Here is a 27,786-nt window from a genome sequence, read left to right on the forward strand (position 1 = left end):
TTGTTAATAATTAATATTTTTGTTAACGGGAAAAAATTAAACCTACGATATTTATCTTCTTTTCTTCTTTTAAAAAGTGAATCTTATAATTCCAATTTTAAAATATGGATATATTATTATTATTATTATTATTATTATTATTATTATATGTATTTTTTAAAAAAAAAGAAATCCAGACTCTTTTAGTGGAAGAGAAGAGAAACACGAGAATATGATATTTCTGCTTGGTTTTCTTTTTTATGTTTATATATAAAACAGCACTAGGCAGCTACAAAAGACGATTTAATTAATCTTTATTTTGCATTGATGTTACATAGTAAACATTATGTCCGATTCTTGTAACAGAAAATTGCATGAAAAGTTTCTGGGTACATAATCTAATGCCATGAATATCTATGCATGACCATTCGGACCAAGTATTGGCAGCTTGACAGAAATGATCACCACCCCTAATTTTGAAACAGTTTTTGTTATTGCAGCAGTAATCTGTGCACACTATAGAAGATTAGTTTATAACGAAATTATGAATAGATAAAATATGTTTTTGTCCCCATAAATATGTTAATCCCTCTATTAAAAAAATGTGTTTTAATTTGTGTTGTGAATTTTTAAAACTGAACACTTATAATTTCAGGTATTATCACGGACCTGTTAAAAGCTAAGGTGTCATTTAAGTGTTGAAAATTCGCTTGACACTTAGCCCATATATAATAGTTTCACCAAGGTTTTAGAAAATGGTCTGTGACTGACATCAAGATTTTTAGACTCTCCATGACTACATATTGCAGTAGCATGCATTAACCATATTTGTTCACAATTTCTCATAATATCAAAATTCGAGATGAAACTGGGACCATAATTTAAATTTTTGGTGTTCACTTTTAAAAAATCAGAAAGCACAAAATAAAACCAAGTTTTAGATAGTCTAAAACCAAAATTTAGTATATTAATAAGGACCTTAAACATATTTATAGACCTAGGCAATAGTTATAGTTTGAGGGAATATCCCAATTTCATTGCTTTGGCTGATGGCTTACTACGTTGACTCTGGCAGGCTTAGCTGGAGACTGATAGGAGCAAGCATATTACATCCATAGTTGATAGTGAATGGAGGATTGGATGCTGCAACACCTTTTCTACACTTAGCTTCAATAACCTGAAATCCGAATCTCTTGTTTAAGCTAAAGTAAAACATGAATTCTTTGCTTCTAGATAAACATTGCAAGCTGATTGTAAATGAGGCAAATCTGTTTAATATTTGATGCCTCTCCCTTAGCTTTGCCTGTCTATGTCTAGGATTTTTCATTATGCATGCTTATGTATATATTTATGAAAAACTATGAATGATATATTCTAAAATATAGAGTGCCTTTTTTTATACCTTTTGTAGTTCTTCATTTTCCTTGCGGATGAGATTTATCTTTCTATTAAGTTCTACATTTTCTTGATGAGCAAGGCTTCCCTACAATAGTATCAAGGAAATTAGCTTTCAGAAATTTGTTGGAATATATGAATCATTTTAAGGAATAAAAACTAATTCCTGAAACCTTTTGGTGTAGTTCTTTGACCTCATCAATCAGAATTTGATCCTAAAGGTAGACAATAAAAATAAGTGATAGTACGTGTACAGTGAAAGGGATCAGTGAAATTTTAAATTTTAATGGATGAGCTAGCTTTGGTTTCCTTTGACTTTGAACAATGATACCTTCTTCATGCGAACACCCTTTAAACTCATCTCCAGTCGCTTTTCCAGATTTCCTAACTCTTCGATACCCAATCCAGAAAGCTCTTGGCCCATCATTTGCCTGCGTGCACTTGCCAAAAAAGAAGTACGTGGATTATTATTCTTTCTATTTTTTTTAAAAAACCTTATTCTTCTTATTGTTAATTAAATGTGTTTATTGTTGACAAAGTTTTAGCTTTTCAATATGATATTAATAATTAGGTTAATTTTATAAAATTAATATTATTTTTTTTATCTATTTATGAATTTTTTTGAATTATGTAAAATAATCAAGAATGACATTTATTTTTAAGATGAAGAGAGTATATAATATCAGGTTGTGCATTTTTTTTCCAATTCTTATAATTATCTATTTTTCTTTTATAGTTGGGTTCAATATTTCATGCCCTCCTATATAAGTAATTGCTTTAATTTATGAATTACGTAATAACCCACTAGTTTCCATACATTTCTGACTTGCTTTTACTACAATGCAACAACTGGGTGTTTAACTTTTTACCTGTGACATTCTTGCATGTACTGCACTTGTTGCCGCAAGCTTGCTACTTCTCTCTGCCAAAGCTAGTTAATGGTAATATAGATATCAATTATATGTATATGTAATGATAATGCCAAGTAAAAAAATTAAGTTGTAATTAACTACATGGCTTGTGATGTTTGATGTGAAAGGAACGTCGGATTGGTACTCGAAGTCCCAAAAAGATTTGATGACAGTTATTAATAATAACTATGAAGAAATGATTGGTAATCAATCCAAATCTTAATGAACTAGAGTAATCTAACAGTCCACTGATGCATCTTTACCTACCATTAGATAAGAGGATTATGTTGCTAGTATGAGAATGACCCATCTGATGCGGACCTTACATCAATTTTTGCCTTACTTGCATATTGTGAGTTAAGGATGTTTGAAGAAACTTTAAGTGATGAGAATTGGAGAAAAGTTATAAATGATTAAATCCATGCTATTAAAAAGAATGAAAAGTGAGTTAACAAATTTTGTCAACGGATAAAACCCTATTGGAGTGAAGTAGGTGTGTACAAAACAAAGTGCATTAATCCCGATGGAGAATTTGATCACTCTAGAGTAAGGTTGGTTGCAAGAGAATAGAAAAAGTGTTAGGTATTGATTACTTTGCTCTTGCTACAAGATTAGACACAATTTGCAAGAAATACACATTGACCAACATGTAAGATACATAGTCAGAGGAAAAGAAAATAAAGTCTGCAAATCGAAGAAAACTTTGTATGGCTTGAAGTAGGCACCAAGAGTGTGATAAAATTAAGATGATTGATTCATACTTTGTGCAACATGAATTTCAAAGGTGTCTTTTTTTAGAAAACATTATATGATAAATTAGTTGATCTTGGAGATATTCCTATAGTGGGCCTACATGTTGATCTAATCTTTACCAACAATAATTTAATTTAAAAAGATTATTGCAGAACTCAAGGAACGAGAGTATGATAAGTTTGCTTTCAAATAATAGATTTGGGCTTGATGACTTCTTGTTTTGGGATTGAGATTGTTCAATAGAATGATGAGATTTTTGTCTCTAAACAAAGATATGTGTGTGACATTTTGAAGAAATGACTTATTGAATGAATATTCTACTTCATAAAATTTGAGAGTTGTAGTTGACAAAGAAGTGTTGATAAAATGTTGTCCAACTGAAGAGCAAGATGCAAATATTTTTGCAAAGCCTTTGAAGGTTAAGTTATTTTACAAGTTAAAAAAATGCCTTAAACCCCATTTTTTTAATCTCATTTTTTATGATATTACATATTAAATTTATTATTATTATTATTATTATTATTATTATTATTATTTATCTTTGTCTTTTTCCACTTACATACACCCCAAATAGGATCTAACGGTCTAGGTAGATTTATAACAACTCGTCAAGTATTTGATACCAACATTAAAAAGTATATTATTATGGATTAATTAAGTTTTTAATCTCTTGATTTTTTTAGATTTTAATTTTTAATCCCTAAAATTTTTTTGTCAGCATTTAAGTTGTTTTAAAAACCTAGTTCATTATTATTTTTTTTAAATTTTTGTTATTCAAAATTATTTTCTATTTTTCTCATTTTTAGTCCCTTGTATAATTTAGATTTTGAGACTAATTTCGAGTAATAAAAATAAATGAAAAATTAAACTTAATTAACCCTGATATTAACACTTCTCACTCTCTCTTTTTCATTTTATCAAGGAAAAGCCTTTGGGTAACTACTAGGGTCAGCTTACAGTAGTGGAGAGTTTGGAATAGATGCATAGAGTATACTTAGATTCAATTCGCATTGCGATCATTGTATATATATAAAAAAAAAGTAAATGTTGTGTATATTATATGTCTATACATGCAAATTATGGGAGCCATGAATGTCTAGTTGGTATGTATAACTAAATTAATGCAAGAGATTAATAATTAAAAGTCTCATGAAGCTGGCAAAATCTATGGTTTAAACAGTTTTGAGGTTTACAAGTTATTGTATCTATAACGGTTATAGTCTTTCCCATAGTCATGATACTGGTGTGTGACGAAATCATCATTGGACTATGTATATCGTATTGAACTTAGTGCTGCATGTATAATTTACCGTAGTAAAGGAAACAAAATGGGCCGGGCTTAGACGCTAAATTCAAGTTAATATATAACAAATGCAAGAGATCAAGCTAGAACATCAACGGAGGAGTACTGAGACATGGGCAATTACCTTGACTTCTGATGCAGGATTTATTAACTGTTGATGGTCTTCTTTGACCTTGTTATAGCGCTCAATAACAGATTTCATGCTGCAGAAATTTAGAAGTTCATATATATTAATGAGATGAGACATGATCATCTTTTTTGTAAATGCAAGAAACACTAAATATATGTACATGGGGAATCTGCATTGGATGCATGGATCAACAATTGAAACAAAAACAAGCAATAGAAGCTTGAGACTGAAACTGACTACAGAAAAAGACATAAAGGAAAGAACACGGACAAATTAATAAAAACTAAAACATGAGTTTGGTAATAATCAAGTTCCTTAAACTCAAAGAACCCAAAAAAAAAGTTCCTTATGCTCCACACAACAGAAAGGAAAAGCCGTTTTCTTAGTGGACAGTATGATTGCTATGATAATTATATGTTGAAAAAATATATGGATTTATGTTGGAAATGCATGCATGAATATTATATGTAATGTGTATAAAATAGAATAGACTATATCCATTTATAATCCTAAGATTGTAAAGCAAAAAGTATGAGAACTATAAAGAATTATAAATGATGAAGCTAATTGCACTAAATATTCAATTGAATTAATCAACAACAGAATTTCTTATGGGTACAGATGGAAGATGCGGCTTTTACACGTAAAAAACTTCAGCTTAGATTAGCCCCACACCCCCAACTAGTTAATTAACTCCCTGTAAATTTGGATTTGTCTTTGAGCAGTGAGTGAGACCAATGACCCTCAAATCTAGCTGAGAAATGTCATGTTACACTATAAGTTAGACTTTGAGCATGCACTACACTTACTAGAAAGTCAGAAAAAGAGCAAAATGCCATAGGAAACTCTTGTTGGGTTCAAATTGCAGGTTGAAAAGATATTGAATTGCAATACCATGCAGCTCATGATCACTAACCCATATTTACATGATAAGAAATTGTTTTCTTGAATTAATTTTTCAAGTTAAAATTTTAACGACAATCTTTAGATTTAATTTATTTATAATAAAATGTATCCTGGCCTCTTGAAGAGTATCAAAGGAAAATGTTTCAGCATTCCAGTGTTTATAAAATTCATAGATTCCCAGATAAATGTATCCCCACACCATGTTGGGAGGGTTTTCCTAGCAAGTTTCAAATATATACCACAATAATATTCCTTAATTTCAAACGCATCCCTGAATATTTAGATTAATAGTATGCAAGCAGAAGAACACCATCCAATCTCGAATTATACATACGAGGTTCACAGTCATTATGGATAAATGTGTATTTAGTTTATTGATTATTATTCACCTAAAAGAAGAGTTTTCAACCCAAAAAGGAGAGAGGTGTAAAGTAGTGAATTTAAATCAGCTAGCAAATAAAAGTGTACTAACAAAGAAGAGATAAGATATGATATTAATTAATATCTTACCTGGTGCTTGCATAGTCATAAAGCTTGCCAGTGCTGGAGAACACAATCAATCCAACTTCTGCATCACACAGAATAGATAGCTCTCTAGCTTTCTTCACTAACCCATTTCTTCTCTTGGAAAACGTCACTTGCCGGCTAGTGGAATTGTCAATCCTTCGAATCACGATCTTTCCTCTCCCCATCTTTTCGTACAAAGTCAAAACTTAATTACTAGCTACGGTTCTTTCACAAAGTTTTCTCAAATTAGAAAGAAATTTGGAGGACTGATTGAAAAATTAAAAAATGAAAGAAACACAATAAATAAATGAGGAAAAAAGAGAATATAATATAATTATGGTATGAACAGTGCTAATAAATACCGCAGACAAAGAATAATGAAATTAGTCAGTAACTTACTTGAAAATTATGGGACTGAAAAAGGATAACTGGAAGATGGAGCTAGAAGAAGAAAGCGATGCTGCTATTTTAGAGCTTTATAGGGAAGGCGAAAAGTGGTTTTTGTAGGTCTCAAGACGGTTCAGTATGCTCAGCTTTCAGAGTGTGCGGGGCCAACTGAACGATAAATTATAAGGTTTACTTTTATTTTTAATAACGATAACTTATAAACAGTAGTATAGTACATGTAAAAAAATAAATTATACATAAACATTTATGTTTTTTAAACAGTTAATAAATATTTTTTTATATGTTTCTCTTCATGTTAAATCATAATATTTATATTTTTCTTACTTTTATCTTTCTCTCACTATGTATTAATTAGCTTATTAAATGTTCGTGTATAATTTTAAAAAGCATACAATTACTGAACGGTAATTTATATTTTTACTTTAAATTTATACAATTTTCTCACAAAACAACTAAAAAACAGAAGAAAAAAAGAATTAAAGAACGACTTTTCATATCACCATCCAATAAAAGCTGTCATTAATGACAAAATTATTAACTTTTCCAAGGTCTTTATAGTTTTAGGTCAATTGCACATAAGTCAATCTAAACAACATAGAAGCTAGTCAATACAACTTTTGATTTTCAGGTTTCTGACTCAAGTCTTAGGTTTTTTTAACACAAAACTAAACATATGGAAAACTTGCTACTTTAAAGAAAAATATAGTTATGGTGATGATTTCTGGCTAGCCGATTAAACACAATGAATGAAAATTAAACTTATTAAAAAATTATTTTATTTCGTTTTATTTATTATTTAACATAATATACACAGTTTAAGAAGACAATTGATTATGCCAATTTCCATAACAAAATAATTATTTAAATAAAATGCTTCTTTTTTTAAGCAAAACAAAATACTTCTATTAGTTACTACATTGTATAATTACAGCTCTATATCTACTATTGCAGTTATTTCTTCAGGATATTATTAAAAAATTAATTAATTCTCTGTTAATATTATAAAATAATACTATATAATTAGAGTTAAAGAAATATTTTAAAAATAATGGCAAATAAAAGAAAGCAAAATAAAAAAAAATATACATACAGTGAAAACTGAGAATCAAGATGCAGCTCAAGTCACGGAGACTCAGACAGATCGAATAGGCCACGTTTCGAAAAATGATTGTGCCCTTCCAATCCATGACGTGTCAGTGAGTGTTTTGAAAATTATTTTGATTTTTTTAAAGATTTAATTTGATTGCTAAATTTTTAGAAGATTCAATTTATTTATAGTTTCATTAGTGTTATGAATTTATTTTGGATTCTTATATCACTTTTTAGGTTTTATGATGTGACATAAGAATAAACTTTTGTTTTTTTTTTTGCTTTAGTAATAAGACTTAATTTAGATTCTTGAATTTTATTTATATAGACAAAAATAATTAGGGAGACAAATATTAAAAAAATATTATTTAAAAAAAAAAAAGATGAATTCGATCTTGAAAGTTATTTGTTTAGAATTCAATCTTTGAGTTTAAGAATCTAACTCAACAACTCCTATTGAAAATGCTGTGAGATTATTTATAATTCTCATCCAGCAATACTATCAAATAAAATAATAAATTAATCAGAACTTACTTATTGTTTAAAGATTTTTATGTTGTGACTTTATGATACATAGGTATATATGGTGATATTGTTAATCATTTTAATAATAATTTATATGTACGTAAGAGGTGTGTTGGAAATATATTCTTTAATGTGGAGATCGTTCTCTATATTGTACATCCATTATTGCAGATAAGAAGTAATGAAGTAAGTACTGTTGTTAAGATAGTTCCCTCAATGGCCTTGTTCAGCTGGCTTGTCGTTACATTACAGCTAACGAAAGTGATCATAGTCTGATTCATACAATAATTTTTATTTTCTATTGAAGTCTTCCTCGTACACAGATTGAGCACGGATGTCATCTTGCCACGCTGGAAAATTAAATGTTAATTCAAGATTATGGGGGAAAACTGGGATTTAAAAAATCATTTAGACCTCGGAGAAGCCAACTTCTGTCTTGGTGTACATTGTCAGCTTACTTCATTCATTCCTTGATTCAGTTCGAGATGATTAATTTTCTGTTTCCAGTTTTAAAATTAAATTTAGTTTTAATTTTAAGTGTTGAATTTCTGTTATAGATTGAGTTTTGAAATTTTAAAAGTTATTATAAGTTAAAAATAAATAAAATAAGTTCTTTTTTCTATTTTATGGTGTTTCATTGTCAAATTATGTAATATAAAAAATAATTAAATATAATAAAATAATTAAAAAGTATTAAAAAAGTTGTTGTACAATTTTTTTTAAAAAAAAACACAAACATAACACTAATAATAGTATTTCAAGTTACATAACACTATTAAGCAAAAAATTTATACATGTAAAACAAAAAATTGGATAGGAAATATGATAATCATAATAATAATAACTAAGTATAATATAACTATGATATTACATTAACTTTATCCCATAATCGTTGAGTCAATCAATTTCAAAAATTTATCATTCGACAAGCATATTACCTAAGCATAATATCATCTTACATTTCTATTTTAATAAAATTATAAAGAACATGTAAGCAATGTATAATTTCACCCACTAACTTAGTGGAGTAAGCATATAATTTCACCTCATGGTAACGAGGATATTACAAAATTGTATTAAAGAATATGCTAATAGCCTAATATTATAACTTTTCTAGTATTCTATTACAAATCGTGCCACAAGGCCTTGTCTGCAATATGAACCGTAATTAATATGAAACTAGTACTAGTACGTAAAAGCATAGCTAGGCTACACTCAATGGGACAAAACAAAATCTTAAAGTGAAAGGTTAAAAAGGGGGAATTTAGCCGAGCATTTAAGAAATGTATTAGAAAATGAACAAAACATAGCCATGCCAATCCAGTAAAATCATAGCTATGGTAATACATTCACCGATTAAGTTCTCTAAAATTCACTCCCAACAAATTTTATTTAATTCCACCAAAACCTTAACTCTTTTCGAGTTGAACTAGAAGTTAAAGAATAAATAAAATAATATAACACATCAACAAAGGTTACTATGTGTGATTACAACAATTATCCATCAAATGATAAATTTTTGAAATCGACTGATTCAACGATTATAGGATGCAACTAATATAACACCGTAATTATATTATTATTAATTGTTATTATTATCACATTTTTATATATAAATCCTATCAACTTTTGTGTTTTACAAGCGTAATTTTTTGCTTAATAACGTTATGTAATCTGTCATGCTATTATTACTGGTATGTTTGAGTCATTCTTTTTTTTTAGTTTTAAGAAAAAAATTGTACAACAATTTATTTTAATACTTTTTAAATATTTTTATTATGTTTTATTATTTTTTATATTGCATAATTTTATAATGGAACATCGTAAAATAGAATAATAAACTTATTTTATCTATTTCTAACTTACAATAGTTTCTAAAATTTTAAAACTGAAACTCAACCCTCAAAATTAAAACTAGGTTTAATTTTGAATAATTTCAAAAACTGAAAACGAAAAATCACCGAATGGAGCCTTGGAGAACATAATCGGTGACTCTGCTGTTGTAGGATGAAGGAAAGAAAGAATTAAAACTCACTTCCCAAATCCTATAAAACCTATTTTTATTGTTTTGTAAATATAATAAAAAGTGTTTTAAAAACTAGTAAAACGTAAACTCACAACAAAATTATCCGAAATAGGTTTTGGGTTAATTTTTGGAAGGCGTTGCTGCTGCTGACATGTCTGGGTCTTCTGGAATCAATTGGCGCGGTTTTCATACAACCGAAATATCACATTTATTGAAATAAGCCACCAAAACACACTCAAAAATTTATTTACCATTAAACATTAACTGGATTTTGTGCAGTTTAATTTTAAACCGCAGACAATCCAGCTTCTTCTTTGAGAAGGTTACAGCTTCTGAAGTAACTGTTGTTTTTTGGTAACTTTAATTGATCTCATTTTTCAACTACATTTTTTTATTCATAAGTTTAAACTAAAACTTTGTTTAAAAAATTTGAATTTAATTTTATTGGAATCAACTTATTTCTATGAAAATGTAATTGTTTCACAGGAATTTTTTTTAATGCAAACATTTATTACGTATATTATTGAAATAAAATTATAATTTTGATCGAAGAACAAAACAAACATACAATACCAAAAAAAAATGTATCTAAGTTTTGTGAAAAAAAATAGAAAATTTACATTAATGATCAACTTCAACGAGTAGCAAAATATTTATGATTTGAAAAATAATTTAAACTTATGTAATGACAGCGTAGAATAAAATATAAATACGCCAATACTCCATGTTTTAATTGAGCATACAAAAAAAGTATCATAAGAAATCAAATGATAATTTTAATAAAGCAAAAATATTAATTACACATTTCGATCAATCTCCATATCGCAACTTTAAAAGAAACATAAAAATAAAATGAAAGAATGAGGTAATAATTGAAATAAAAGTAAATTAAGGGTATTGATCATGGACATGGACTTAAAAGTGATGACTTTTTATATTAAAATTCAGATTTTTTTTATATTCTGAAACCGGAAAAATATATTAATAATATGCTTTCATCATAAATTTTTGATAGTACATTATTAATACAATTTTTTAATAAATGTTTTATTTTTAATTTTTGAACCTGTAGGTTTAGCAAGATCCCTAATAAAAGGAAATTCTATTTACTTTAGTAGTTAGCTCAGCAACAGATCATATTCCAGGTGGAACTCAAATGAAGGTGGGTGTCGTATATTCAGCTGCAACTGAGTCTGAGATTATAATGTTAAAGAACACAAGAAAAGAATCAAGCCGACATTTCACATGCGAATGCGATGGAGTGTGCAACTTTTTGTTAGACTGCAACAAAGACTAACCAATCACTTGTTTCGGATTCATTAAGGTTTCCCATATTGGAAATAGTTAATGACGAGTAAAGTACGTACTATTAGTACTAATATTTATTTAGTAATAGTATATACAAAGACCATTTCCAATGCCTCCATCCTTCCAATTTCTTCTTCCCATAGTTGGTGTTGGAAATGGAAGTCACTTTTTAATTTAATCATCCTAGCATTTCAAATTCATTAATCTACCATCCCATTTAGGATTAAAGTCACTTTTTCCTTTACGTGTTCTAGTAACAGGAGGAAAAAACAAAAAGAAACGATATGATTTATTTTTTTTATTTCCTTTAATGTGTTGCTTAATTAAGGTAATGTTAGATAAATAAAGGAGTAATCACCACCACCCCAGTTCTGATCGTCTTCGCTAAATAATCAGTGCACTAATTCCCTTCTCTAAATGAGTGAAAGAGAGAGACCAAACAGATTAAAAAGCCAGCATGACATTGTTATATTATTTTTTTAAAAAAATACTTAAAATAATATTCAGCATAATAAATAGGAAAATTATATACTTAATGTGACTTAGTAAATTAATGTGTTATACATAATAATTCTAACTTTTGAGATAAATATTTTTTTTTCAATTTTTATGATTTATAACTTAATTGTTATTTTTTGTATTTTTTTATATTTTAATAATAAACTCAATGAATATCTAATTGATTGGGTTGGCATATAAAATTGTCCCAAATCTAACTTGACCATTTTTATTATCAAACTGAATCCATTTTTCCCCATAATCTATTCATTTCAATCTATGATATACTTGAGTGAATTAGAACTATTATAAGTTACAAACTTCAGCATATGAACATTTAAAATACATATCAAAAATTTGAATCTGAAATATCTAATTAAGTTGGAATTCAACAACCTTGATCCTCTACTAGTTAATTCACGTGTTTGGTAGTGACCTATAATGATTTCTAATCATGTTATGCAATATTTTATCTAACATTTTCTTTTCTTATCATTTTCATAATTATAAAGAATTAAATTATTATAAAAAAGCATTTTTTCTGTTGCAAATTAGATTTTGAAAAGAATACATGACCTTCTTGAAGTTGTAGTATTTATTAACAATTATCAAATATATATTCATTAGAAAAATGTTAAACACAGATTTTTTTCAATATACTCTCTTAACTATCAAGTGAAATAATGTGAATCTCACTGAATACATAGATTTCATATCTTATTTGGTAACTTACATTTTCAAATTTCAATCATAAAAATGAATGCATAAACAATAGCGTGTTAAAAAGTGTTATTAACATTCTTTTTATCCATTACATCCATGGTTATAAACAATGTTGCACCGGTAAATCACTTGAGTATAGTCCACCATATGCGTGATTAATAATGCCTATGCATTCGCTTCATCGAGCTCATGGCAGCGGCCAGCGGGGAATATTCCGTACAGTAGGGTTATACTATTATAATACAGTAGGGTTTCAGAGAATTGGTTCACTTTTATATATGGCACTCACAACAATTACTATTATATATTCAAACACGAATACCTGGTTAATAGTGCATACCCATGGAATACTAAATTGCCTATATTCTATATTGGAGTGAGCAATTGAGGTACGATATTTCCGGAACTTACAACTTCTCGTTGGCCTTACCCACGTGAAAAAGATTTCTTTTTTCCAATAAAGTTAGGTTTGTTTCCTTAAATTAAACGAACGACCATTAATGGGGTGCTTCGGTTCAACTTATACCTGAGGACTGCGACTAAACAAAGCTTTGGGTTTTATGTCTCCAGCTAAGACCCTAGCCAAGTGTCAATCATCAGCAAATGATGGTATAGTTAGTCAATTTATTATTATTATAACATTGGAAATGGCCCTTAAAATACTACGGTCCGTTTGTTGTTGGTGCCATATGGTAAGCTTTTTAATCATTAATTAATTGACAACTGCTAACATGATTTTGACTGCTGTTAAATATTTTTAATCTTAACATCCCACTGGCACGCGAAGTTATATATATACTACACATATGGACCATACTAATCTAGGAGAAGACATTTAATTAGTTTGTTTATTGGGTAAAATGTAATAATATCAATGTATCATTATATGTATGTTTTAACTTACCTATATTTATATAAGATAATTCACTCATTGACTCACTTATATAGACAGACTCAAATGTTTTATTTTCAATAATTATTTTTCCTCGATTAATACTGAAAAAAAGCTATAAGCTTAAAGTGATATTTGGGTTTCTTAGTTATTAATCATTTTATTAGGGCAAGAGGAAACTGTGAAGTAGAGAATTAATTTGAATCATCATCCTATGCGTATATGACTTAAAATTTGGGTGGCACAAAATTATTGAACATATTTATTTAGAAAGTCTGATATATGCCACATTTTTTTATAGTATACTATAGTACTAGAAAAATCAAAGGATAGGGTTGTTGGTGGTTAAATAATTAATCAACTAGGAGTTTTTTATGGCTAACTAATACTATAGTACGAGGATCTCTGCCAAATGTAATTTATTTGTTAGAGTACGTCATGCATACTAGCAAGCTGTAAAGATCTTTGGATTTGCAATCTGACAAATCCTAAGAGCTTTCATTTGTTGTGCCTAGCTTCAATATAAATGTAGTGAAAGAAACTTCCTTTTTTTATCGGCGAAACAAGCATCACTTAAAAGAATCAAGTTTAAAACTAACTTATGAAAATTATAAAAAGAATTATATGATTTGTCCTTTATTAATTAATTTAAATATTCCTTGAAATCAAATTTCTCCATGAATTTGTTTTAAATTTAATTAATACAATATTTAATTGACATTTTATGTTAAAACACAGAATAAATAAATAAATTATAATTTGAGTAAAATATATTTTTAATTCATGTGAACACGACTAAATTTATTTCCAATCCTTTTATAAAAACATAGTTTTAGTATTCATAAATTTTAGTTTTTTTTAAAAAATGATTTCAATGATTATTAATTACTTACTGATAACATGACTTATATAGATATGCCACCTTAAAATGCTCTTTAATGTGATCACTTGATTATCTAAATAGTGATAGAACTATTTTAAATGGTTTTAAATTTATAAATATTAAAACCAATAAAATATTTAGAAGATATGAAACAGATATCTACTAAAAAAATTATTGGTTTTAATATTTAAGAACATATATCTTTATGTTTCCTATTAAGAACATAATTGTAAAATTAAGAACACATATAAATCTTATAACTATATCTTTATAAAAGCAATTGGAGAATAGAAATATAAATTAACTAAACTAGTATTCTTTTTATTTTTTGGTAGAGAAACTAGTAATCTTTAAATATTCAAGTTTAATTCTTTATGTCTAAAACAAAAAAAAATTATTTAAGGTTTATTAATATATATAATATTTAATTTTATGTACAGTAAAAAACTATTCTATATATACAAACAAATCACGAATGTCTAAAAGTTTTCACGTCCCAAACCAATTCAAGAAACCTATTTACTTTGGAGCTGATGATTTAGATTGTTTCCTTGCATTTCACTTCAGTACGAAAGTAGGTCCAGAAAGATTGCTGCTCTTCATAGTTTAGTTAAAATTAAAATGTTGTTATCATGAATCTAGGACCTTTAACCGAACTCTAACTCACAGCTTTGATCTCTCTAAAGCGTGCTAATCTCAGATTTTCAAACACAGTAAGATTTGCGTAAGTTCTAAGATTTTCAGGCGTGACAATTTTCTGAACCAAGAAAATCTCTAGGTTGCAGTTTCAATTAGTTAGCCTTTTTTTAAATAAAAAAAATGTGATGATAACATTATTTTCGATTAGATGGCCAGCCAAGTTATATGTGCCTCAAATCATGATGAAGATTTATCATAAATTAGAGGAGCTACTTTTGGGGCGTGAATGTGCCCACTGTCTACGTTTTTCTGAGCTTATGCACGTGTTAGTCAAAGTATTCCTGTCTGTGTAATCTTGTTCCATGATTCTGTTAGGGTTACTTTTTAAAATCCTTTTGAATGAATATCTTCAATTCCAAGTTGGAGGCTCGATCAGTCTCAAGCTCCCATTGAAATGGAGAAAAGTTCGGGGGCTATAATTAAGAAAGAGGAATGAACTTCCTTCAATTCTTTGTGTACTAATCTCAAAGTTTATTGAGATCCATGAAGAAAATAGATCTATATATCTTATTGAGTTGACTTCAAGTTCAAGGTCTAAAAGATCTTTGATCAGATGAATTTCTCCTTATTTACTAGATTTTCAATGGTTTTTTACACGAGATATGTTTTTAATTAAGAAGAAATCGTAGCTTAGTGTTTTTATAAGAATAATTTTTTATTATATGGAAATTTGAGCTAGCTGAGTACGTGGATGCCTGTGGCATTCTTTCTTCTTCCTTCAATAAATGAAAATTTTCACAAGTTTTCTTCTTCCTCCTGGGCTATACTAAGTCAGAATAACTAATTAACAGGAATTTTTTTCTGTATATAGTATATATGTGACTGAAATGTATGGCAGCGACTTCTAATATTTGTAAGTATTACTTCTTAGGGTAAACCGTTATAAATATTTAATGCGATAGCGTATATAGTCTGCGTTGGCAGTAGGCAGTAGTTTTTCTTCTTCTTTTTTTCTTTTTTTTTCCCAGAAATAGTAGGTTAATAACACTTTAAGTATATTCTAACATAATTGAAATTATAACTTATTAAAGTACTTCTTAGAAAATATGTGGTTATATTGTTAACAAACCATAAAAAGATTTTCCCAAATCATAAAAAAATAAAGATAAAAGGATTTTCCCTAAAAAACCATAAGGATTTGTTAACTTCTACTTGTACTTGTTTTAGAAAAGTAAACTACATCTTTAGTGGATTTTATATTTATATAACCATTGCTCTAAATGGTTAGTAAAATCGATATTCTAAATGCACAGATGGGCATTTTGGCACAAAATGCACATATTAACTCGGAAAATAAAAGAAGCCAAATGTCACAATCAATATTCGCAGTATTTCTATACGTGAAGATAGGTAGTGTATGTGTGACAGAAAGTTAAGTGAAGATGAATTAGGTGCTCATTCATACTCCCGAATTCGAAACTGGCAGATCCATAAGCCAGTGTCTGATAGGATGGGCTATAGGCCCAAAATTAAATGGTATAAGGATTATATAGGGTGGAATTAAATATGTATTTTATAATTATAACCTCTTTTTTATTTCAGGATGTAAATTTGTATTTTGAAATGAACTTTCCAAAATGGGAGGTGCTAAATTTAATAGTGAGAGTGTAAAATACTAATATGCTGTTGAAACTGGATAATAATTTTCCATTAATTGATATTTTTAGGACTATGTAAATTTACTTATCTTTACCTATTATAATCAATGAATGAAACATCAAATTTATCTTATTTTCCTCAGTCCTTTTAGCTTTTAGTGAGTCTTTTAGATAATTTCCAGCAGTAGAAATACCTCTGTAACAGTGTCTTTATGATTACCCAGTCTATTCTTTATGATTACCTCTTATCATAACGATGATCTCACTTTCGTTCAGGCCACCATACACTATTTTTTACATATGCTGGTAGAAATTCAATATAGGTACAAATTTTTTTATAACAATTTACTTATTTTGTTCAATCAATTGAAGCATACTCCCTTAACATACAGTTGGTTTATGTGATTAAGCTGTGTTATCTTGCAGTTTTTATTTTGTTTCATTAGTTTCTCTACAAATTTTTCGTCCCTAATTACAACCCTTCTGACTTGAGTTGCCTTGCTAGAGATTTCACTAATTTTTTTTTTTTTACAAATCTGCAAAACTCATCATTGAAATGATACCAGAAGTACCATTGCAAGAGATTTCACTAATGTAGAAGTATAGAAGCTTGGATAAGCCTGTCATTTGCCGTAAAAATTCCTAAAGGCTAAATAGCAATACAACAACAAATCAACAATAGCTTTATCCATCAAATAAGGTTAAATGCTAAATAACAATTCCGTTTAATTTTAATTTGACGATCAACTTTGAGCTTTATCTTATTATTAGATATATCCATTTAATTAACACTAATATAAAGTTAAAAAGGAAGTGTTCTTCCTTTGATGGTTAAGACCCCAAGTAATGTTTGACTCAAAGTTTTGTATTTCACAACTATTTACAGCAATGCCGGCCAAATTTGGAGAATGAAGACCATCCTATAATCCTAGAACACACAAACCAAAAAAAACAAAAACAAAAAGATAAAAGTTATAAGATGCAGAAATTTCAACTTCATGACTTTCAACGGGGTTACAAGAATTTCATGTTCCGGTATGGAATTCTATAAAGCTAAGTCACGTCCATCACTATTGACAAAAATATTGTAGTTATCGCTCAATATATAGCAAGGTAGGCAGTGATGGAACTTACAGGAATTAAGACAAGTATAAAATCTAAAATGGAATTACCATCACAGTTTGGAATTCAATTAAATAAGGAAAAATGTAATCAGATACATAAAAACATGAAATTCAATCTTGCACCTTCAATGTTCTTCCATATATGAAAGTGTTCCAACTTCCAACACAAAATATTGAACTAGCATTTCCTCACTTATAGATGGCTTGGTGGCGCAATAGTCTTCAAAATCCAACTCTTCTTTTCTGTTATGCAACAAGAACCATTTTCATCCTCCAAATAATCCCTCTTGCAAACTCACTATCATTTGATTACCCGAACTTTAAGAATGGTGATGTAAAATGGGAAGGTGATGCTTCTATTCTAAAAGGAGCCATCCAAGTCACATCCAACACCATGGACCAAAATAACAATTACAGTGTTGGGAGAGTCACAAGTTATAAGAAAATGCTCCTCTGGGATATGAACACTGGAAAGCTTGCTGATTTCACTACTAAATTTTCCTTTGTTGTTTTTTCAGGGAAGAGTTACTATGGAGATGGAATGGCATTTTTCCTTGCTGATCCTAATCTCCCACTTCTGAAGAATATTAGAGAAGGAGGTGGTCTTGGCCTTGTGGATGGCAAACAAGTGCTGAATTCAACTCAACCATTTGTAGCAGTGGAGTTTGACACCTTCCACAATAAATGGGACCCTCAAGGTGGCACTCATGTAGGTCTGAATTTCAACTCTATGAGGTCTAACATAACTAAGCAATGGTTGACAGATATTCAAATATGGAATGTTTATAATTGCAGCATTGAGTACAACTCAAGCACTCTTAATTTGAGCGTTTCGTTCACTACGTACAATAATGTTAGTAAACCAGTTGAGGAATACATATCTTACAAGGTTGATTTGAGAGATTACTTGCCGGGGAAGGTTATTCTTGGTTTCTCAGCCGCAACTGGAAAATTGTATGAGGTGCATACACTGAGATCATGGTCATTTAATTCAAGTCTACAGAGTGATGAGAACACAAATGAGATAAAACCAGTAGCAGCACCACCAACTTCAAATCCTGCTTCTGAAAATGAACACAAGATAGGATTGTGGGTGGGGATTGGAATTGGTGTAGGCTTGGTTCTGGGTCTTTTAGGGCTGATTTGTGCTTTATTGTGGAAAAGGAGTAGAGATAAAAAAGGAGAGTTAGTTTTTGATCTCAATATGGCTGACGAATTCCCAAAGGGCACTGGACCTAAGAGCTTTTGCTATAATGAGCTAGTAAGTGCTACAAACAAATTTGCAGAGAAGCTGGGGCAAGGAGGTTTTGGTGGTGTGTATAAAGGTTACTTGAAAGACTTAAAGTCCTATGTTGCTATCAAGAGGATATCAAAAGAGTCTAGACAGGGAATGAAGGAATATGTGACTGAAGTGAAGGTCATAAGCCAATTGAGACATAGAAATTTAGTACAACTCATTGGTTGGTGTCATAGGAAGAATGACTTTCTCCTCATATATGAGTTCATGCCAAATGGAAGCTTAGATTCTCATCTATACGGTGTGAAAAGCTTCTTAACATGGACAGTGAGGTATAACATAGCTTTGGGCTTGGCTTCAGCATTGCTTTACCTACAAGAAGAGTGGGAGCAGTGTGTGATTCACAGGGATATTAAATCAAGCAACATTATGTTGGATTCATGTTTCAATGCTAAACTTGGTGATTTTGGTTTGGCTAGGCTGGTGGATCATGAGAAAGGGTCGCAAACCACGCGTATAGCCGGGACGAGGGGCTATATTGCGCCTGAATATTTCACTTCAGGAAAGGCTACTAAGGAATCTGATATATACAGCTTTGGGGTTGTGTTATTGGAGATAGCCAGTGGAAGAAAACCTGTTGAACTAGAAGCTGAGGAGGGTCAAATAACTGTAGTTGAGTGGGTTTGGAAGCTCTATGGATTGGGAAGGTTCCTTGAAGCAGCTGACCCTAAGTTATGTGGAGAATTTGATGAAAACCAAATGGAACGTTTAGTGATTGTTGGCCTTTGGTGTGTTCATCCAGATTATTCATTCAGACCATCTATAAGGCAAGTGATTCAGGTGCTTAAATTTGAGTCTGCTTTACCTATTCTCCCTGAAATGATGCCTGTGCCAACCTACCTTCCTCCAACAATAAAAGCACTTTTTTCTTCTGTTTCATCTTCCTTTTGGGGTAGAAGTTAGTGATAAGGATAGGCACAATGTAATAATCATTTGAGTAAACGTTTAGTAGTGAACTCTAACACTGATATATTACTATAGCTGACTGTGCTCATCAATTCGAAGTGATTATGTGATAAATGCAAAATTTTGCTCCTTCGGGACAAGTTTAAAACAATACAAGTATACAACTATTTCAGTAGCTAACAAAATGTGAGATAGACAGGCTTTGAGGCAACAGGGACTAAGCAACTATGGCAAGTACATTTTCTATATCTTAATCAGTTCAGAGGGAATGCTTGGTCTCATTTGCAGTAAGCAAATACTTGTAGGTGCACTTTGGTCGCGAATGTCATCACTAATTCTAGTCGCCACACAACTGTAGCCACATTGTAGTTTCTTACTTATGTATTATGAAAATAATTAAATTCATGTTTGCTAACAATTTTTATTTTAAATAATGACTTCTTTGATCTCTTATGAAAATATTAAAACAAGTTCATTTGCCACATAGACAGGGTTCTCAACACGGCCCTGGCTTACCTGTGACAAAAAATATCATCAACCTATAAAGACGGTAGGATCACTTGTTATTATAACTTCTAAGAAAATACTGACCAAAAACACTCATTAAATTTATGCAACGTCTCAATCAAGCTTTTTATTCTTTTTGTCTTCTAGATAACTGAAACTTCTTTTTCACACAGCTGATCAAGATCGGTCGGTGTCAGTATTAGATGCGAGCACAATCAGCACATATTTCAGATCAGAGATTCAAACCTTGAGACTTTTCTTCCTTATTTCCATTAGATGTTAAACCATTTTATATATATAAAAAAACATATATGCCTTTGTTTCATGAATATTTCCGCTAACAAGCACAGCCAATTTTGTATACATAATAATTACTTGCATCATTCTATAACTGCAAATATTGCCATCTTCACCAGCCCGTTTTTTATGCATCGAGAGTTGTGCGCGTTCGTGGGAACATTCACCACAATGTTGAGGGTTGAGACAAATATAAATCACACAAATTACAAATGAACAAATGACACATCAGAATATATGAGATAAATAAATACATGTAAACCAGTATTTTCAATTAAAAAGAGTTTTAATAACAATTAAATTAAAATTATATCAAAAGAAATTATTACTAGACATTAATTTTACAATTTTATTTAATTTATTATTTTATTATTACAATATATATATATATATATATAACATGTTGGTCATCACTGCAAAACAAAGACAATAATTTATATAAAATAAGTAATCAAAGAGAAAATTATTTAGAGTACATCCATGTTAATTAAAAAAAATCAATTTTTAGGGTTCACACTCAACACAATAAAACATTAATTTCACAATCATTTCTCATCAAAACATCAATTGGTTCGTCAAACATATATAATTCACAGTTATAATTGATCCTCTAAGGATTCTTACATATGTTCTCACTACTCCTCAGTTGTGAATAACTCATTTCTTAACTCTAAGCGGACTCACGTGTATAGTCTGATAGTGATAGCGACAATGTCTCTAGCCGTTTCCTAAGATTCTTCTTCAAATTTTTCCTTTGTTTGCTCGGTTAGAGTTTCCAAGTGTTAGAGAGAATGAAAAGGGATTGAAGCCTCCAACTTGTTGTCTGCCCCTGAGATGATAATTTCTTCCTTCATAGATATTAATTTTAAAATTCCAACGATTAAGATGTGCGAAAATGTATTTCAGACCTGATTTCTAAATTTCAAAATAATCCAACGATTAACAAGTTCAAAATCATAATTTTACTAGGATAGGTTTGAGTTTATAGGAGAAAAACAAAGAGTTATGTGCGAGAGATATTCCCCTGACCACATATATCATTTAAAAAATCCCAACGGTAGCTATCTGAACAAATAAGTTATAGACATGATGTTCAAATTTCACGATGATCCAACGGTTAACGATTTCAAGATCATCACTTTTTACTAAGATAGGTTGATAGGTTTGAATATATGTGGAAAAAGAGAAAGTTTTGGAAGGAAAATAGGAAAAAAAGAAATTGAGAGAAGAGAAAGCATAATGTCTTTGTTTATAACTCAAAAGAAATTTTATTTTATTTTTTATCAAATAAATAAATGAAACATTTTTTAAGAATATATATTTATTTTATTTATCTTAAAACTATTATTTTAATTAATAAAATTATTTTTTTCTTATTTATTTAATCATAAAAACTTCATTATTTTTTTAAAACTCTATTTATCTTTAAATAATTATTTATTTATTTATTTTAATAAAATGCAGAGTTACACTTCTTCAGGTTCTGCTATCCAACTCACAATGAACGCAATGAACTGAAACGATAATGGGACAGTAGGAAGAGTCACATATCCAGAACAAATAAATCTTTGGGATGATAGTTCAAATGAACCAAAAGACTTCACTACCAACTTTTCCTTTGTTGTTTCTTCAAATCAGAGTAGTCTCTATGGAGATGGTTTGCCATTCTTCCTAGCAAGCCCAAATCTGCCACCGCAGACGATGAAAAGCTAAGAGGAGGAGCCCTTAGCATAGGCCTTGTGGATGGTGACCGAAATCTTCTCGAGACACATTATCAATTTGTGGTGGTGGAGTTTGACACTTACCCAAACAACTGAGACCATTACGGCACACATGTTGGTATAAATATCAATACTAGAGAAGTCTCAAAAACTAGAGAAATGGTGGACAAATGTTACACAAGGGGAAGTTTGTAACTGCAGTATTGTATACAATTCTAGAAACAATATTTTGAAAGTTTCTTTCACTGAGAACAAATTAGGTGGTGGAGATGCAACACAGATTATTCAGCACCTTTCATACCACGTTAATATCACGGATCAATTATCAAAGTCGGTTACTGTTGGCATATCAGCTGCAACAGGAGAATACACTGAGGAACATACCCTGTTTTCATGGTCATTTAGTACAAGTACAAGCTCACCAACACCAAGTAAGGGCCATTCAAAGAAAGGAAGAATCAACACTATATTGTTGGAGGGAACTGGAATTGGTACAGGTTTGATTTTGAGTTTATAATGATTGATCTACCTTTTGTTATGGAGGATGAGAAGAAGAAAAGAAGGACGCACTTCAGAAGCCACTTCTCATCTGAAGATGAATGATAAATTCCAAGAGACCAAAAGAGATTAGTTATTATGAATTAATTGGCCACTGCAACCAACAACTTTGAAGCGACACAGAAGTTTGGCCAAGGTGGTTTGGTGGCTTTCATAAAGGTTATTTCAAGGGCTTAAACTCCTATGCTGCTATGAAGAGGATATCAGCAGGTTCAGCGCAAAGTTTGAAGGAATACGCAGAGGAAGTAACGATCATTAGCCAATTGAGGCACATGAATTTGGTGAAACTCGCTGGTTGGTGCCACAAGAAGAATGATCTCTTTCTGATATATGAGTATATGCCAAATGGCAGCTTAGATTCTTGTCTTTTTGGTGGAGAAAAGTTCTTGCCATGGAAGGTGAGGTACAACGTAGCTCTGGGCCTGGCATCAGCATGGCTTTACCTTCAGGAAGAATGTGAAAAATTTGTGTTTCATAGGGAAATCAAGTCAAGCAACATAATGGTTGACTCCAATTTCAGTGCTAAGCTAGGGGATTTTGGCCTGGCTAGGCAAGTGGACCATGAGAAAGGGTCACAAAGTTCTGTTGGGGTTGGGCCATGAATTACCTAGTTCCTGAATGTATGAACACAGACAAGGCTCGGAGGAATCCGACACATTCAGTTTCGGGGTTGTTTTGTTGGAGGTAGCAACAGGAAGAAAAGCCATTCACCACAAAGACATGGAGGGTGGAGTATCATTAGTTGAGTGGGCGTGGGAGCACCATGGATTGAGAAATCTCCTTGCAGCAGCAGATCCAAACCTATGTGCAGAATTTGATGTGCAACAAACGGAATGCTTATTGGTTGTTGGTCTTTGGTGTGCAAATCCAGATTGTGCATCCAGACCCCTATAAAGAAAGTGATTAAGGTGCTTAAGTTCGAAGCTTTATCAATTATCCCACAACAGATCCCATGCAAGTCTATCTTTGTCCAATAACATGTCAAGAGATTTTCAAAATAAAATTGTGTCTTTTTTTACTAATGATAGGTATCCTTTCATGAAAATGTATCTATTTATCAATAAAAGCTCAATCGCTAAAATTCTAACATGATTTTTAAGTTGGGACCATCATGAAACTTGTCTTTAATTTAAAGAACAAAAGCAAGGATTAATGTAACTTGGTTTTCTCCACAGCGCTTTCTTAGTGACAACTTATCATAAGCCAATTAAGACAGAAGGAGCGCTTATTAGTTCCAACATCTAGCAACATACTATCGAAAAGCTCATATTTAAATATAGTAGTGCAATGTCTTTATCAAACTGCTCCTACTTATTTCTAATAGAAGTTAAACCATTTTAATGGTTTTATACATAAATCAACAATGGATATGCCTTTTTGTTTCATGAATATCTCCGCTATCTAGCACAGCCAAGTTTGTATGTAATTAACCACAACATTCTAAAACTCCGAATATCGCCGTTTCACCTTCACTGGCAGCTGCAGCACAATACAGTTGTTGTGATCCCTGCTAATTGTTTATACATCACGAGTTGTGTGTGCTCATAGGATTCATCACAATGTTGTCTTCGTGTTCCGATGTTGACAGTTAATCGCCCAACATGTATATATTGCTAATTTTTCTTCTTCCCCAGTTCTATGTATAGCACTTTAATTAAACTAGACATCACAACTATAATGACAAGCTTCCAGCTCTTTACTCTTTAGTTTATTCAATAATAGCCTAAGAGTATTCTTCTTTTCATTCTTCTCATCGAGGTTACCTCTCTTTTTAATCTGAAGTGCACGTTGGCATATGCAATCAAAACTCTTGTCTCTTAGATACCTGTATATATGGCTTTATTCCTTTTCGATATTTACATATGTCTTTCTTCCGTTTTGATCCTCCACGAGTTTATAGTTCTGTACAACTTTAGTTAGGTACCTGTTTAACGAGTAAATTATAGTATGTTTGGTGTTTCTCCCTTCACTGTGATGATCGAGTAACCCAACACTAAGTTGGTGCTCTATTTCTTTTTTCTAAACATAATCAAAATCAATTCATTACTGATCACTTTGTATTGTCTTAATGTGATGAACACTTTGATTTTCATCTAGTTGCTAACTGCTTGAACTTCAGCAAAATCTTAAAGACTCCATATTTCTCTAGCATAAATATTCCCTTAAGAAAAAAGATGGAATACCTACTTTGAGTGAGTGGTAGAGGCCGCATTGGTCTGTGATTCGTTTGAACAAGTTTCAATGATTCTTTTTTCTCTCCATGATTTGTCCAAAGGGAAAGGATTATCGGTGTTGATTCCTGCAGACAACCTTTACAATTAGAGCATAATAGTTGAAGTTGCCAAATCTTCAAACTTCAATGCTATAGACACGAATGATCCCACTATGCCTTCATGATAATGTTATGGTTCTAATGGATAGGAAAGTCACGATATTTTCTCGTTTTAATTTTGGCTTATTTTAAGACTTTTGTCTTTCTTGTAGTGCCTGTATCTCCCTCAAAGTGCAATGCATATCCGTGTGTTGAGCGATAGTAGCACATCGTGAATATATCATGTAGCTTGATTTTTCCCCAAATTAGAAAACTACACCTTTTCCTTTCACCTCAAAGAATTCATCATTCCCCAGTTTGACCCTTGATTAGAAGCTAGTGTCCAACCTGGGAAATGGTATCTTTGTTTGATGTCACCTATTAATTCCTACAACCACTATTTAAGAGCCAAGTAACTTCATGGGGAAGTCTTCACATGTATGGAATAAATTTTCATTTTTCTTGTTTTCTTTCATTTTGTTGCCACAATTATTTCTGGGGTGGTAATTATATTTGGAAAAATTTAAGTTACACATCGATTAAAGATAAAGTTATTTGAGAGTATATAAGTGAGGAATAACCTTCACTCCTTAAGTTAACTTTGGAGGTTGAGTTAGACTTAAATTCAATAACTTTTTATTTGGCTAGTGCCTTGCTTTTGACCTTTCTCTTTTTATTTTCAATTTTTTATATTTTCTCCATCACACATAAATTATCTTCGTTTTGAAACTTTGAGACCGTATGCTTGTACTTCATTATACCTATTCAGTTTTATTTAGTTCCATCACACATAAATTCAATTTTTTATTTAGTTCCAAGGGTATTTTTTACTGGTACTTCATTATACCTATTCAGTTTTATTTCATGGCTCCCCAACAAACTTAGTTATAGATTGGGAAGATGAATCTATATATTTAGAAATCTCCTTATTGCATCCGCAGATCCAAACCTACATGGCGAATTTGATGTGCCGCAAATGGAATGCTTGCTTGCCGTTGGTCTTTGGTGAGCTAATCCTGATAGCAAAACAAGGCCCTCTATAAGACAAGTGATAAAGGTGCTTAACTTTGAAGCTCCTTTTCCAATTCTCCCACCACAGATCCCTGTGCTAAACAATCTCCCTCCAACAACAAATATGTTGGTTTTCACAGCATCACCTTAAAGACGACAAGTTATTTAGAAGTGAACAAAAAATAGTCATGTTTTTTCTTATCCAGTTTCGAATCTGGAGTTCAATTCAATTGTATATGGAATTTCACTTAAAGTACTGTAAATTTTGACACTCCAATAACTCAATTTACATATAAATCATACTGCCGATGTATGATATGCAAACGATTTTTATTTAATTTGCATATATTTCCTTATAAATGAATTCATTTCATGTTTTTACTTAAAATGTATTCGTAGCCCACTATCTGATGGAATAACTGTACTGTCCCCTCTCACAATTCAGTTCAAAGATAATAAAAGGGCAGAATATGTTTTTAGTCCTGGGTAAGGTCGACGGTGCTGCAATGAGGTCAACGCCGACGGGTACGCCAGCACCGTGATTGATCTCCCTTTCCTCGACGGCGCAAACGACTCTTCCATTGTAGATCTGGATCCGTCAATCTAGATATGTGGATCTTGTGAAAGTCCCGTGTTGAGATTCATGTTTTCTTTTCGTAAAATGAAGCTGTGGGCTCAAAATGGAGCTGATTACTTTTTTTTGGTGATAGATGTTTGCAATTCTGGTTTCCTGTGGGTTCAAATTTGTTGATGTTATGATAGTTTTTTTATTTTTTTTCTGGGGAAAAGCTGAAAGAAGCTACACGGGGCTATCCTTCTTCGGAAGGATAGCAAGAGAGGGGGGAGGGGAGGTCAGAATACAAAGGGGAGACCCCTGGTGCAGCCCTAATGCCGCCAAAGAATGGACCACTGAATTGGCTTCTCTACCAATAAATTGGATGGACACATTCCAATTCCTATGGAAAAACTCCAAGAGGCTAAGAAGAAGACCCCCATTGGGATGATGAGGAGGGCAAGGATCGTCCTGCAAAATGTTCAAAAGAGGAAGGCTATCAGACTCAGATGATATTCCTTAAGCCCAAATCCCACGGCAGCTAGAGGCCATGACGTAAACCCATAATCTCAGACTTAACAACATCCCCAATGCCATCATACGCATAGAAACTTGCCAGCCAATTACCAGAACTATCTCTGATGACACCCCCTGAAGAGGAAGAAAACTCCCATCCACATTGATCTTGGAGATGTGAGGAAGGGGGGGGACTCCAGGAGGGAACCCTAAGAGGGCCATGAGAATCGTTTTCCCGAGGGGCTGTTGACTGGGAGAGGTCATCTCTAAACCAGAAGATGTTGGAAATTACATAGTGAATATGTCATGAAAGATTCTGTTGTTACTCCAAAGCCAAATCCACCAAAGGACTGCCGTAAAGAGAAAGTCCTGGTCCTCAATAAACTGCGTATACAACCACTTCGTGGTATTAAAACCCAGGAAATTAGATTTTGAGATGATTATGATAGATA

General features: G+C 31.2%; 2 protein-coding genes and 1 pseudogene across 4 annotated transcripts; 2 read left to right on the forward strand and 1 right to left on the reverse strand.

Moving 5' to 3' along the window:
- Positions 1 to 567: 567 nt before the first annotated feature.
- LOC114420956 (MADS-box transcription factor 23-like) lies at positions 568 to 6,426 on the reverse strand. 3 transcript variants are annotated; one of them, XM_028386677.1, is made up of 8 exons: positions 6,284 to 6,426; positions 5,888 to 6,069; positions 4,466 to 4,544; positions 2,244 to 2,305; positions 1,706 to 1,805; positions 1,548 to 1,589; positions 1,382 to 1,462; positions 568 to 1,156 (listed from the first exon to the last, which is right to left on the reverse strand). In XM_028386677.1, exons 2-8 carry the CDS (start codon positions 6,067 to 6,069, stop codon positions 1,037 to 1,039), a joined length of 666 nt encoding a protein of 221 aa, XP_028242478.1. In that variant the 5' UTR covers positions 6,284 to 6,426; the 3' UTR covers positions 568 to 1,036. The 3 variants fall into 3 exon arrangements, with proteins under 3 accessions (XP_028242478.1, XP_028242479.1, XP_028242480.1); XM_028386678.1 differs by having other exon boundaries at positions 5,888 to 6,101; XM_028386679.1 differs by lacking the exon at positions 1,548 to 1,589.
- Positions 6,427 to 17,856: 11,430 nt separating this feature from the next.
- LOC114424750 (L-type lectin-domain containing receptor kinase IX.1-like) lies at positions 17,857 to 19,970 on the forward strand. The gene has a single exon (XM_028391585.1). The coding sequence runs from the start codon at positions 17,857 to 17,859 to the stop codon at positions 19,855 to 19,857; it is 2,001 nt and encodes a 666-aa protein (XP_028247386.1). The 3' UTR covers positions 19,858 to 19,970.
- Positions 19,971 to 20,087: 117 nt separating this feature from the next.
- Positions 20,088 to 27,230, forward strand: LOC114424751 (annotated as a pseudogene).
- The last annotated feature ends 556 nt before the right edge of the window (positions 27,231 to 27,786 follow it).

This window comes from Glycine soja, chromosome 8 (genome assembly GCF_004193775.1).
Source record: "Glycine soja cultivar W05 chromosome 8, ASM419377v2, whole genome shotgun sequence".
Lineage (NCBI taxonomy): Eukaryota > Viridiplantae > Streptophyta > Magnoliopsida > Fabales > Fabaceae > Glycine > Glycine soja.

What these genes read in the sequence shown, in the direction of transcription:
- LOC114420956 (XM_028386677.1), bottom strand. Translation starts at nt 6,069, where the DNA reads ATGGGGAGAGGAAAGATCGTGATTCGAAGGATTGACAATTCCACTAGC. An exon ending in TACATGCAAGAATGTCACAG is followed by an intron (nt 1,806 to 2,243) that starts GTAAAAAGTTAA and finishes AAGTGCACGCAG; the next exon opens with GCAAATGATGGGCCAAGAGC. An exon ending in AAAATGAAGAACTACAAAAG is followed by an intron (nt 1,157 to 1,381) that starts GTATAAAAAAAG and finishes TTCGGATTTCAG; the next exon opens with GTTATTGAAGCTAAGTGTAG.
- LOC114424750 (XM_028391585.1), top strand. Translation starts at nt 17,857, where the DNA reads ATGGCTTGGTGGCGCAATAGTCTTCAAAATCCAACTCTTCTTTTCTGT.